Below are 14942 nucleotides of genomic sequence, written 5' to 3' on the forward strand. Positions count from 1 at the left end.
TATATTATTAATATTTCGTCTAATTAACAGCGACCACAATGTTACAAGAATTATAACAGACGACTAAGATAATATTTTGACGTAACGAACGAAGAGTACCAGCGAACGCTCGCACGTCATCCTCCGAGCACCAAAACGCGTTCACTATTTTATTATTATTATTGCTGGTTGGAGGAGGCGCGTATCGTCATCATACGCGTTGCACGGTAGGTAATATTGTCTGCGCGCCGACTACAACGGCGCGCCACGACCTAGGACCGGTCCTTCCCCTCGACACCTGGCCATCATCGATTATACAGAGCGATTCACCAAACATTGCGTAGTATGTGAACATTCTTTTATGATATGTAATTAAATTTCGATTTAGAGTTTTTAAGAACATTTAAATAAAGGTTAAATTGTGTTTGAAAATATTTATATTTTTTATATATCCTAAGTGGTGTTGTTATTTTTATCCCTGTACTTTTATTTAATGATGAAGTTTTTACTTAAAGACCACATTTTAAATTATTTATATTTTTTATAACATTTAAGGAATGAGTTTTTCAAATGAGAATTGCCAAATTTTATTGTCTAATATGTACTTTAAATGTTTTTTTTTTTTTTAAGTACTGATGCATAATAAAAATTTAAACGAGTAGTTTCAGAGTTAATACATTTAAATATTATAAGAATAATATAAATAATAAAAGGTATAATTAGAAAATATGGTAGGTATTATTAATTGTTTTTAGTCCATTAAAAGTTTGGTCAATGATTAAATATTCAATCTTTAGACTTTATTATATTTTATGTTGGCCCATTATTAAGGATTTTAAATTGTATAATAATTAGTAGGATATGTAGTTATAGTAGATTTTGTAGGTATGTAATATTAAATATGTTTGAAAGTAATAATTCTAATTTCTAAAGCATCTAAATCGTTTAAATCGTTAACATTTTCAAAAAAAATTATACAATAAAAATAAACTGATTTGAAAAAAAGAAGTTTGTTTTGTCAGAGAATACTTCCCTTATAAACAGTATGAAATTATATGTTTGTATATGAAAATCTATTATGTAGGTAATTACAAATCATAAAACTAGGAATCTAAATAAATGTATTATCAAAAAGCATAAAAAGAGTATATGAGCATGCTTGATGATCACTCTGTATCTAATAGGTAGGTGGTGTATACTGTATCGGACCTATACTTAATAGGTTAACCTGCATATATTGTGTATATTATAGACTAACTTGTAGTGTATCTGTTTGTTATATGTGTGTGTGTGTGCAATAGATATACACGCCCAATTCAGTATTGCAGATGTTGTGAATATGACAGTAATCAAGTAATGTCGTCTGTATAATTATCATGACCAGATTGTAGTTAGGATTTTTCTAGTAGATTATTTCGTAAAATATGTGAAACAAAATTAGATCAACGTTCTAAAATAGATTATTATTTTACAATAAATCAAAAAGTTTGGCGAAAGACAAAATGTAGTTATTATTTAATCAATAATATAAATGATTTTAAAATATAGGTATTTAAGTAACCATAATAAATACTGAGTACACAGTACACTGACTGCTAATAAAAATTAAATAATAAAATGTAACAGCCATTTTATAGTGCTAATGTGCTATTGTACTAGTGAAGTCGTGATTGATAATAATATTAATTGAGATCCAAGTTGATTCAGTGACACAATACTTCGGTAACTATTTTCAATTTTTTAATCAAGAGGACATAGCACCCGTATGTGTTGTCTCCGTCTTACACTCTTACACACGTACGATATGGCAAATTTGAGTTCACCAGTTTCAATGTGTACTTTTAGTTTTGATGTTGAAGTGAATTGATCTATTATCAAACTTTTAGGTAAGAACATTATCTGTGTTCTTTTATTGGTTTTTTACGATATTTTTAATTTTTAAGTGAGTTATAAATATGAAAAATATAAATATTTAAAAATGCTCATAAAGTCATAATTAACTTAAAAATTAAAATATCGTAAAAAACCAACGAGAGAACACAAATAACATTCTTAGGTACCTAAAAGTTTGATAATAGACTAATTCACTCTAATATCAAAACTATAAAAGCACACTATTGAAACTGGTGAATAAAAATTTGCCATGTTGTATGTATGTATGTAAGATGGAGACAACATATGCGAGTGCGACTTCCTTTTAAGTATTCTAGATAAAAAATAATTTTTAATTGTATCATAATAAATCATACTGATTAATTATTATTGAGTTAATTTCACCTTTAAATGTATCACTCCATTTATTTTTGAAGCCAAAAAAAAAACATATTATTATTTTATTTTGAAAATTATATAAATTAATTTGACTATGTTGAACAACGTATTTATACATAATCGTGTTCCCAAGAAAAAAAGTTTTATCGTATACGCAACTACGTGGGTTCTGTCCAAATATGTATCTAAATAAGCATCTATCAAACTTAATTATGACTTTATCATTGGGGTTTCTATCGTAAAATAAATTTGTAAAAAGAAAATCTTAGTTATCCTGCTCTCACAACGAAACTTAATCTGCACCGCCCACAGAAGACTGAAAAGTATCTACCAAATGTTTGATTGTTTATGCGATAAGTATACATAAATGTAAACGACCATGTTGTGTGTCGTGTGTGGGATTCGGTAACAGATTGTACTGTTGTAAACGACCTAAAATGGTGTTCCTTAATATTTCATAATACACAATATACATATATATATAGTATATATTATGTTATACATGTAAATGTGTTATTTTTTCAGAAATATGTGTACTCAATTATATATTGAACTCATTAATTTAAATAAAATAAATTATTCCTATTTATATAGAAAACAAGCATATATAAATTCACAAGTCGAAGATAAGTACCTTTAATATGATTGGTAAGTAATAATATGTGAGATTGATATTATTACTATACCTTTGAAATCTTGTAAATATATTTTTTTATTTATCAAACCTCTGATCTATCTGACAAACATGTTATACTTAAATTTAGGTATCTACTTAAAATATTCGTCACATTCTCTACAAATTTTTTTTTTATATATACTTTGGCGGCATATGTAATGAATTTTACTGTTTCTGTACGTGATGTTAATGTGTTATCAGTTTATTATCATAAGTATAGCTGTAAATAATAAGTATACTCTGCTGCGCCGCTGTGGTATAAATAATATTATTTTGTAACTTCGTGAATATTGTGAATACTAATTTGTTTTCTACGACTTTAACTCGTCTGACGTGTCTACGGAGCAAATGTATTGCAGGATATGATGCACCGAAAAAATATCACCATTGGTTATTTATTTATTTATTAATTTTTTTTTTTTTTTGGGGGGGGGGAGAGCATGAATATTAATATAATTGCATTATAATAGACTTCTTTGTAGGCACTTAAGCACGTATTTAGAGTGTCTAGGGTTTTGCTCCACTCTACCATCGTATGGTACTTCGGAGAAGATAAATTTGTATGGTATTTGGTTTTACTATATATATAAATATAGGTAGATTACCAATATTTTAATTTGATTTTACTTTTTTGAATATCACATATCTCTGTTCCGAAACTTACTCTTGAAAGTACTTTGAATAAAATCTTAATATAAAAACGTTATTTGTTAAAAAAAAAGTTGCTGTTAGTTCATGAATTTACAGAAATTTGATGTTTGATTATACATTTTATGTATAGCACTGACAATACACAATAATAAAATGTCATTGAAAAGAAGTCCGTTGTGCGCTTTGTAGGTTTTTTGCGGAAAGTATTCACCCGTATCTTTATAGAGAGCCTGTCGTCGATAAACCAGTTTAACGCCCACGTTTGTACTTGCGAGGTAAAAAAACCTACAAAACAAACACTACCATAACTTAGGTATTGGTTGTTTCCATTTAAAGCGTTGTTGGTTGTACATTATTCTGACATAATAATAACTATATTAAAATAGGTGTGACTACGGCCTGAGGGTTTCCGCGATGACAATATAGTGTATTCGTCAAAAATTGGTGGCTGTAGGCGATAGACGAGAATCTTCGAATGATCGCATGTTTTTTATATTGTTACAAACCGTAATTAAAATTGGTTTGTATTGTGATCGTGTACACTAAATAGGTGTATGTTGATGCGATTTGAATATTAATTAATACATTATAATTTATGATTAATGTAACGGGACAAATTATAGCAATATGTACTATATATGAACTATATAAGTAAATAAATAATAGATAATATAATACATAACACATATATTATAATCTTATTCTTATAATTCTGTATGTATAGGTACACTTAATAAATAGTAGAATAGTCTTTTATTAACGTGTTGCCCTAAGCCTCCCTCCTCTTCAACAATGTCGATAAGGCGATGGACATCTTTCTAAATTTATAAAAAGCTTTTGATTCTATTCATAATGATATTTTAATGAAAAAAACTTGATTACCTATAACAATTTATTTTAGGGGTAAATAAATATAATTTACCATAAGGAACTGCTCTAGAACCCATATTATTTCTTATTTATTTAAATTAACTACATACTTGATTTTAATGATAACTCAAACATTTCTTGTTATATTAATTAGCATTATAGCCATACCATTATACAGTCATAATATTATAATGATTTATAAAAAAATCTACATTTGTCCTACCACACGATATTTACACGATGAAGCATTCCAAATTCTCTAACCACAATTTTTTGGTCTATAAAAAGAAAATTTAATCAATGCATATTAAATAAAAAGTTTTGTACTCTAAACGAAAAATTTAAACCTAAAAATTATGAATACACGGCGTTATTGTTAGGCCATTTCACTACATCACTGCTGTGAATTGATTTTTTCAGCGTATCATCAAATCATAATATGATGTAAAAATAAGTACAAGTCACTAGACATACTACAACTCAATGGTCCTTAAAAACAGACTTTATTTTTTGCCGTCTAAGACACAATGCATCTTAATCAATAAAAAAAACTCCTCCAACCCCCATATTACATTAAACAACGAAATACTTCTCTTTTCAAACAATACACGTATTTTAGGACTATCAATTATTTAAAAATTGTAAATAAAATATCAACTAAAGACTATAAATAAATGAAGCTCATAAACAGATCTTGAAAACATGGCAAAACCAATAGGACTACCACCTCACCTGATAATAAGTTGACAAACATTAAAAAGACAACATCCAAATGGATTCATCTAGACAACTCAACCAGGAGAAAATAAATAATTATAAATAGAGCCAGAATACCTAGGTGACACACATCTCACCTACTATTGTATCTTATCACCAAGAAACCTTAATCATTCTATGACATATGTGAAACTCCTATCACAATCGCACACATCATCATACACTGCCCTAAATTATCTTCATCGTTTCATCTTCTCAACAATCTAACATCGCCAGAAGAAGCCCTCAATCAAACCAACACTGCTGACATCTATACATTTTTCAAACAAATTAAATAAGATAAAAGTTTTTAACATTTAATGCAACCATGATGTAATTTATAGATATCTAATGAACCTTAGTATTGTATAAATCCTTTCACACATGTGACTACTTCATTATAACATCCCATAACCTCATGACAGGCTAATAATAACGACTGAATGCATTTTAAATAAAATATACTAAATACTTAAAAAATGTATTTAAAAGGTAAAAAAAATACAAAATATTTACTTAATTTAATAGTTTAGAGTTTAAAATACATACCAGTACTTAAATTGCAAGGCTGGGCAAGTTAATGATTTTTTTTAACTTAGTTAAGTTAAATATTTTTTGTTCAATTAAATTGAAAGTTAAGTTAATAGATTTTTTAATACATCAATTAAGTTAAAAGTTAAATTAATAAAATTTGTTAACTTAACTTCAATTAATAAGTTAACAAAAAAAAAGCATTGAAAGATTTTAAAAAAGTGAAATTATATGATTTTGATAATTTAAAGGTAGAAATGTGTTTTTCTTTTGGACAACACAAAATGCATTTAAATCACTTGATTTTAGCACCTTAAAATTAGTAACCATTGTTGTCCATTTTGGTAGATCATTAGAGTTGTTTACTTCTTGGTGTTCTGAATTTGCACCTAAAACTGAAAAAAATATGTTTTAAAAATTTAAAAAAAAAAATGTTAATTACTACAATACTGTATGAATACAATTACTTAGATTAAATAAAAATATTACTTATTTAAATAATAATTATTATTCATGTTAATGTTCAATAAGTAATTACTAATAAACTGCAGCAGTCTAAGTGACTGAGTGAACTAGTGAGAAATTAAAACAATAGTATGAACTATGAATGTATAAATGTATAATTAAATGTGACTTCATGAGCTCGTAGCTATTGATAACTTATATTTATGGTCATACGAGCGACTAATTGTCATATATATTGTTACAATGTTATCTCTAAATTATTATTTATTATTTTATTTGTATTTAATTAATATAACATGATAGTTATTTGTAAAAATAAATACGAAAATATCTTTTATTTTATAATATTTTACGAATTTTAAATCTATGAACCGTTATAAACTAAAATATATTTTGGATAATACAAAAATTCAAAATTAACTTAATTGGGAATATTAAAAAAATTTAAGTTGATTTTAAGTTAACATAGACACAAATGAGTTAAATTAAAGTTAAGTTAATTAAAACAGCGAACTGGTAATTTGGTTAATAAATTAAAATTAACTTTTAACTTATTAACTCGTTAATGCTTAGCCTTGTTAAATTGTATTATTAATAGACCAAAGAAAAGTTGTGTACAATTAATAAAATTGTGTATTGTTAACTTTAATAATAGAGTGAATTAACTGATTATCAAAATTAAAATTTAAAATATCTGTGTTGAATTGTTTTCTTTTTAATACTTTGATTTTAAAGTTAGATACAAGAGGATTTTTAACTTGTAATGTTTACAACACTCCTATCTACTAAAAAATTAAAACATCAAAAAATCTCCAACGTCTAAGTAAAGATAATGTTTTTACCTTAGGTCACTCTATAATAAAGTTAACAACATACAATCAATTCTAGAGAACATTAATTTGTCATGTTATGTTTGTAAGACAGAGACAACACATGCGAGGATAGCATCCACTTGATTTAACTTTGATGCGGATCCATGTTACATTATATTGTGGCCTGCTTTATCTCAACTATTAGTCGAAAGCTCAAGAGAATGTATGATAACCAATACAACACAACAACAGGGTGAGTAGGCTCTCTTTCAAGTATCAAATGTTTATAACATGATACACACTCTCCATAATTTCGTAATCCATTATTTGTTTTTATACTTGTCATTTTTTATGAACTATCAGGCCCAGCTGTCTAGAGTGGTCGGTTAATTATTAGTATCTTTTTCTTTATTAATATTCTGTGGTATTATTACTACTATGAATCATGCAGCAATACCAGCCATTTAATATTGCTAATGCTGAATATAACATCATATCAATATTATCATCATTAGTGTTTTTATTTCAACAACCTTTATCTACTCATCACATAATTAATTAGTCTAATACACTCATCGCTGAATAGACCGCATCAAGTTATATACAAGTATAATTTTTTTTTCCGAACAAAAATGTTTTTATTTATTCTGTAACTTATAAAATAATAGTCACCAAACACCAGCTCATCTGTACATGTATTATTATATTAAGATCATTTGTTTTTAATTATTTACAATTAATAAATTATATGAGAAATAGTGTTTTAATTTCATAAAATTACATTGAAGAGGGTACATGAAATATATTATAAGGCCACAAAAACATTGAAAGTATTTGTTATTTTTTTTATCAATATTGTAATAAATTTTTAAAACATGTTTGAATTCAAAATATATCATACAAAACAATGTGCGTGTAAAAAATATTTGTTTTGTTCAACTTAATATATAATAAAAATAATAATTTAAAAAAGAAATACTAGTAATAATAATATAATAAACATTTTTTTAAATATTTTACTTAAAAGTCATGTTTAGTGTTTTACTAGTAAAAATTATTATTCATCATTAAAACAATACTAGTAAACCATAAATAAAATCCACAGCAGAGTACCAATTTTGGCTAAACTTGGATTGGTTGTTAATCCAATATTTTTACATGAAAAATGTATTTTTTAAATTTTCTCGAGAAAAAAAGAATTAAAATTCACATTTCCCATTTCATATATAATTAAGAATTATTAATTCGGTTAATAGGTGCTCTACTGTATTAAAATAATAATTATAATAATAATAATAATATAAATATCATAGGTACAAACGATAAATCTATAATATAATTTATAAACCTAATCAAATATAACCTATAATAAATAATAATAATAATAATAAACATACAATAATTTAATAATTTGATAAAAAACACTGATACATTATTTTAATTATTATAATACACAAGTCATATAATATATTAATATTAAATATATTGTTTAAACTTCAAAATTTTTGTTTAGGAATAGTGTTATATAGTCATGACTTAAAAATAACGATTAAGCAAATGATTAACAAAAAAAAAAAAAAATAAAAATATTGTACATGAATTATAATGGATGATAAAATAGTATGAATGATTAATATTTAATATAATAAATATTATACAAGTTATACACTAATATGTAATATTAGATATAATAATAAAAAATTACCAAAGTAATTTCTCAGTCGCTGAGCCATTAGTTACCAGATTGGGCGATTGTCCATTCGATGTATCTGCATCTTTTTTTTCAATTAAATGTCAGTTGAGCAGTTCAGTTGTAACAAATTGTTTAAGTCTTTCCAAATAAACATTATGCAATTCTACATCATTGTGTCCAGCACCCTAGGATAAAATAAATATAATATCATATAATTTAATTGTAAGACTTTACACAATGAAAATTAAAATTCATTAATAATTTGATGATGAAGTAAAATTTTAATTTTAACCTACTGCTAAGTATCAAAAAAATATATTTACCTCAACCCATAGTGGTGGAACTGCTTTAGGACATTTTTCATAAATAGCAACACCATGTGAAAAATCAATTACTTCGTCATGTGTTCCATGTATGACGAGCACTGGGGAGTTAACTTCTGATACCTTATCAATGCTGAAAAATGACATAAATTAATTGATATAATATACTATATAGGTAATTTTATGTATTTAAAACACAGTGAGAATAGGACATCATAACAGATTTATTTATTAAAGAATCAAGTGTATGCTCAAAACTAAATTATAAAGAGTTAATTTACTTATCATCTATCAACTTTAAAATCCTAATACTATTTTTAATACTCAATGAAGTTGTTGTTGTATTTTTTTTTTAATTAGGAATAAATGTTTTAAATAAAATTGTACTTCAAATAAATTGACTTATGTGCTTATTATTTTACTTTAGTACCTACTATAATATTTAAAAATGCTAGATATTCTATACAATATACATATTACATGATTGATTTCCTCATTTAAATTTGTTCATAGGTCTATAAATTAAAAAATCTAGTTAATAATTGTTATGTGTTTTGTAAAAGACAGACAAATATAATAAGTCAATAAAATAATATTTTATTATTCTGTATCTTCTTAAAAATAAAATACTATCTATATAACCTAGTAAATACAATAAATTACCATTTACAGTCTACATATTTTAGAGAATTATGGTATAAATCATCATATTTAATAAAGTACATATAAATAGGTACATTATTAGGTTAAATAAAACTTCATATATACAAAAGATAAGTATCTAAATAAAAATGAACTAAACAATATTCTTATTTAGTATTTGTGTCATAATAGAAGATTTTTTTAATTACTTATATAGATGTATTTTATATTTCAAAAGCAAACCTTAATAAAAATTAGGCATTACCTTATAGGAATAATAGTACTTGAATAAAACTAATGGTTTTTTTTTTTTACAATTATTAATATATTGAAGGTAACTAAGGTTAATGGGTGATTGCTAGGTAGTAAAAATTTTATCTTGTAAACCAATCGCTGAAAATAGACAATGTTTAAAGAAAAGTTTTTACCATATCTCAATATCTAATTATATTTTTTTACTTTGAAAAGATTAACTGTTGTATAATTTAATTTACTTAGATTTAAATTTATTTAAGTTCTCTTATTGTATTTATACATACCTATCATATAAATAAAATAAAAAAATGGGAAAAATTATTTAATTAATAATAATATTTAAGACACGAAAAAATTACTAAAATATAACAGTATAGATTCACTACCAACTACTCCATTAAGTACGTAAACAAGCCAACCAATTGTTGTCTACATAATCCACTTGTTCACACAAATTCATATTATATAAATTATAACCTTTCATTATACAACCGGAGAATAAAATATAGATAGGCACACACCAGTACATATAGTTATAAAATAGGGTGTGGCTAATATAAAATGTATATATGTATCTATATTAATTAACACTATTTATATTAACAAAGGGTATGTTTATAGATTTATACCTATTATTACGTAACAAGTCATACCTTAGAAATCCTCCATGCACTGAATAGTACAACGCATCAAAGGATAATGATTATACAATAGTGCCACAATTGGCTTTACAAATATAATTTTTACATAGCTATTTAAGCTGAATTTAAATGCGATAAAGACACCGAGACAAAATAAATTACACGAATCAATGATATAAACATAACTTGAATAAATGTTATTTAGGTAATTCAAAACACTAAAACATAAATAGGTAAGTTACCTGGTAAACACATCAAAAAACCATTTCCTTTTAGATCTAGGAAATGCTACTTTTATGCCGGATGTCAATGGTGAATGAAGGACTACAGCTCCCACTTCATATCTAGACGCTAAATCGACAGTGGGTACAGTACCAATACTTTGACCATACAGTATTATGTTCTCGGGGCTAATACCATAGGTAGTTCTTAATGTTTGCCAAGCAGCATCAATATCAGCATACAGATCTCTCTCGCTCGGCTTACCTTTGCTGATGCCGTAGCCGGAATAATCGTAGCTAAATATGTTGCAGTTGATTCTCATGCCTAGTCCTAAGTAGAAACTGCTCATCTGACCTAAGTCGACAGCGTTTCCGTGAGAAAACAGTATGGTGTACCGGGCATTAGGGCAGCATCGTACGAATATGCAAGCTATGCGATTGCCACGGGACGTGCGAGCATAGAATCCTTCAATGTTCTGCACGTCACTGTCAGTGTACTGCCACTCAGCCTTATCGTTGAACTTGATATGATATTTGGTCTCGCCGCTGTCGACCGGCGTGAAGTCGTAGGTGATTGGCGGTGGAAGGAACGCAAGTTTGGCGGCGATGCGGGATGGCAGGGGTGGGCAGCAAAACAGGTACATCAACTCGCTGAACGTCATCCCGTTCATTGCAAGCACATCAGGTAGAACGAGAATAGAAACAAGACTGAGGTGTGACGGTGAAAAAATATAAACGGGACCAAGTTAACGAAAAAGCGTTGAAGGAGAATTAGCGGCGGTTAGTGGCGCACAAAATATATGTTTTCGCCCCGTTACTACTAACGCAGTACGCACGTACCTAGCTACAACTACGACAACTGCAATAGTAACAACAGCTTTACACCGCAGTACCGTACTAGGACGACGCTCTCGAGAAAAACATTTCAAAATAATAATATCAAAAAAAAATCGTGAATTGTGACATCATCATCATCACGCCGTGGACTAGGAATTTCGCTGATACGCATAGCGGACTATCGTCGAGCCTGCTGCTGCGATTACGTCACGGAGCCCTCTTATCAATCGTGGTCCGGAACACACAATGCAATCAATGCATAGAATATGTGAACAACTTACTATACAGAATTTTATCATTAAACTACGCTGAATAAAACCAAATTACTATAAAGACCCTCTCCGTAGTACTGGTACTACAATTATTGGTGTTGTCGTCAGCTAATCACTGTTTCCTCCATGACACTATTGTCATCGTAATCATTGTTCATTGTACCCATTGTCCATGTTACTCTTATTCGAGGGCCGCCCCCATAACTGATGTTGTCATCGTCGATTCGCGGATTGCGGTTCGTCAACCGATAGGTAAGTTTTTGGTTCAACAGTAGGCTTCAACTTGTAATAACAAGCTGGTGGTAACTTCACTCACCTAATATAAACTTAACCATACAACTATTTATTTGATGATAACACAAAACAAAAATATATTAAAAATGATGTATAGCTATATTATCAATCGTTATCACGTACCTGTAGTTAGAGTCAGCCAAAACACTGTTTTTTGTTTCGACAGTCGGCAATAACTGATAATCATGATTAATCAATTAATGACGTGTTCCAAATAAATTAGAGTTGGAATCGCACAGACCAATATTTCACAATTTTACTAAATGTGCTTTCGAAATATCAAATGCAAATGTTCTTGCCTTAATCATAAGTCCCAATTGGTCAGCATTTTAGAGAAAGTTTATAGTTATGATCATGGTATTTAGCCACGATAATCACCAACTGATCCGCCTCTCCTGTTATCATCTTGGTGAATTCAGAATTGTAAATAACTGAAAATTATTATTATACGTCTTGTGATCTATTAGATGTGGAAAATTTCGCCGTTGTCTATTTTTATTATTAAAATTTTATATTATCGTTTGTGATTGCAACTGTGTATTTTCTTAACTCCATTTGAATAGCATTGCCTATTATCATATGTTTGGCGCAATTTCCTCTACAGAACGCGAACAGGTAACATTTACACATTTACAACTAATAATTTTATTGATGTACCTATAAAATATAAATATAATGATAATAATATCTTAGTTGTACCTAAATCAAGAAACTTTAATAATGATTAGGTATTTATAGTACATATTATTATGTGTTACAAATTTTTGATCCAAATAAGTGATTGCCCCTCCTCTTACATTTTTACTGTTTTTTTTTAATCAAAATTTATATACCTATTATAAAAATTATTTAATCTAAATTGTAAACTTAAATTTTGATTGATTCGTTTTCAATTTCGGTGGAATGACTAATTGAGAAACTATAGTAATTGGTAATTAAGTATATACTATGATAATTACTATTTACTATAATATTGATAGGTACAAAATTTATTATTATTATTCGTTTATCAAAAATACACCATTAATAGTAAATAACAACATTTGATTTTCTTATATTATCGAGATAAACGCGGTATTTTTTTAAATTTTAATCAACAAAAAATAGTTACTTGTAGAACAAACACTTAACATTTAATGCAGCGTGTATTATTTTAGAATAAAAATGTATTATTCTCACTAAAGTATTCTTCAAGGGTAAACAAATTATTTAAGATAAAAATATCTTCGAAGTTCATTTAAAATAAATATATAGACAATAATAGCTCAGAAAAGTAATTGTGCCAAGACATCGAAAAATTGTATTGAACAATCTATACTTAATTATTTATTGTTTCAATATTCTAATACATACAAATTAATAATAAAAAATTATAGCAATACATTATAAATAAGCTATTTTACAGTTTTAATAATTCAAACTACATAGTTCTAAATCATATGCTAAAATATAATTTATCTGTTTATTTAATAATTATACCTATTACCTACACCAAAAACCATATTAATTCATACTATTACAAAAGTGCAAAGTCTAGTTATTACATATATTACAATATTACATGGAATTTGCGTACATAATTTCATTCGAATTTGAAACCATTAAAATTGTACGAAAGAATATTTATGAACAAATTATAATTAGTTAAATACAATCGTAACGACACATTGAACAAATTGTACATTTGTATTTTGATTTTAAAATAAGTGTATAAAATATAATTATTAAATTGCACTTAAAATTATAAAAATTGCCTATACAAAGCCCCTTATTTTTTTAAAATTTGTAATAGTAAATAATAATCCGTTTAGCTTGTTTGGCATAAAAATATGACTTAGTTTTAGAATGTAATAGGTATGTATGATATAATGAATTTCAAATATTTCATAAGAAAAAACGTATCAATGAGACATAAAATATAAAATACTAGCTGAATAACCCGGGTTCTGCAATTTTTTGTGTTATTCAATTTTTTTCGTTTTTATCCCTTTTAACTCCTGTAGCGATTGAATTTTGAAAAATCCTTTCTTAGTAGGTGTCTACATCACAAAAAACTACTCTCCAAATTTCATACTCATAGCTTCTGCGGTCCCAGCTAGGCAATGATGAATCACTCAGGACAAGTCATATATGTATATAGATTTTCTTATAAAAAATAGTTATAAGTTTATATGAATACACTATTAATTCTTAATTTTATTTTTTTTTAGTTTAAAATTCAAATATATTTTTAGTGATCTCTAGAGGTCTGATTTGTATTCTCTTAAAATCCTTAAAATATGATGTTTTTATATCGTTTAAAACGGGCAATATATTCTCTTAATATTCTTTTAAAATATAAGATATATGATGTTTTATGTCCTTAAAAATGAAAGTATTCTTTCAATATTAATAAAAAAAAAAAAATAAAAAAATATGCATATTTTAGTTGAAATTTATTATTTATTATAGGTACTATTTATTAACTTGTATTATTAATTAATTAATTAGTTAGTTATATTATGTAATATCAACTCACACCGGTACGAACGAATGAATATTTGTGACAGTTAACGAAATAACCGGTGTGCTATCGCCATCGATATGGAATATCTGAAGATTAATTTATATTATAATTTAAAACTTAGAACCCAGAAATAAATCGTGTAGTGAATATTGTATTTATCAAAATACATGAAATATTCTCGTATATTTTATAACATGTTAAATATTCTCAAATATTCTCTAACGTGTTAAATATTGTCTAACCCCTA

General features: G+C 26.8%; 2 protein-coding genes across 3 annotated transcripts in view; one reads left to right on the top strand and one right to left on the bottom strand.

Annotated features, from left to right (window-relative positions):
• Positions 1-5965: 5965 nt before the first annotated feature.
• On the bottom strand, positions 5966-12176 carry LOC112601301 (alpha/beta hydrolase domain-containing protein 17C). 2 transcript variants are annotated; one of them, XR_003115046.1, is made up of 4 exons: positions 10808-12176; positions 9028-9160; positions 8717-8889; positions 5966-6129 (listed from the first exon to the last, which is right to left on the bottom strand). XR_003115046.1 is itself a non-coding variant. In XM_025348839.1 (3 exons), the coding sequence occupies exons 1-3, from the start codon at positions 11455-11457 to the stop codon at positions 8806-8808; spliced, it is 867 nt and encodes a 288-aa protein (XP_025204624.1). In that variant the 5' UTR covers positions 11458-12176; the 3' UTR covers positions 8643-8805. The 2 variants fall into 2 exon arrangements, 1 of the variants encoding a protein (XP_025204624.1); XM_025348839.1 differs by lacking the exon at positions 5966-6129 and having other exon boundaries at positions 8643-8889.
• Positions 12177-12628: 452 nt separating this feature from the next.
• Positions 12629-14942, top strand: part of LOC112601300 (major facilitator superfamily domain-containing protein 12-like) — a 32496-nt gene continuing 30182 nt past the window's right edge. The window contains exon 1 of the mRNA XM_025348838.1: positions 12629-12804. The gene's annotated coding sequence lies outside the window, so the exon portion shown is untranslated. The remainder of the gene's footprint in view (positions 12805-14942) is intronic.

This window comes from Melanaphis sacchari, unplaced genomic scaffold (assembly GCF_002803265.2).
Source record: "Melanaphis sacchari strain LSU unplaced genomic scaffold, SCAv2.0 Contig77_pilon_pilon, whole genome shotgun sequence".
Classification (NCBI taxonomy): domain Eukaryota; kingdom Metazoa; phylum Arthropoda; class Insecta; order Hemiptera; family Aphididae; genus Melanaphis; species Melanaphis sacchari.

Excerpts from the sequence above, each read along its gene's own strand:
- LOC112601301 (XM_025348839.1), bottom strand. The coding sequence starts at position 11,457 with ATGAACGGGATGACGTTCAGCGAGTTGATGTACCTGTTTTGCTGCCCA. Across the intron at positions 9,161-10,807 it reads TTTTTTGATGTGTTTACCAG|CATTGATAAGGTATCAGAAG; the intron begins GTAACTTACCTA and ends GTCATTTTTCAG. Across the intron at positions 8,890-9,027 it reads TTCCACCACTATGGGTTGAG|GGTGCTGGACACAATGATGT; the intron begins GTAAATATATTT and ends ATTTTATCCTAG.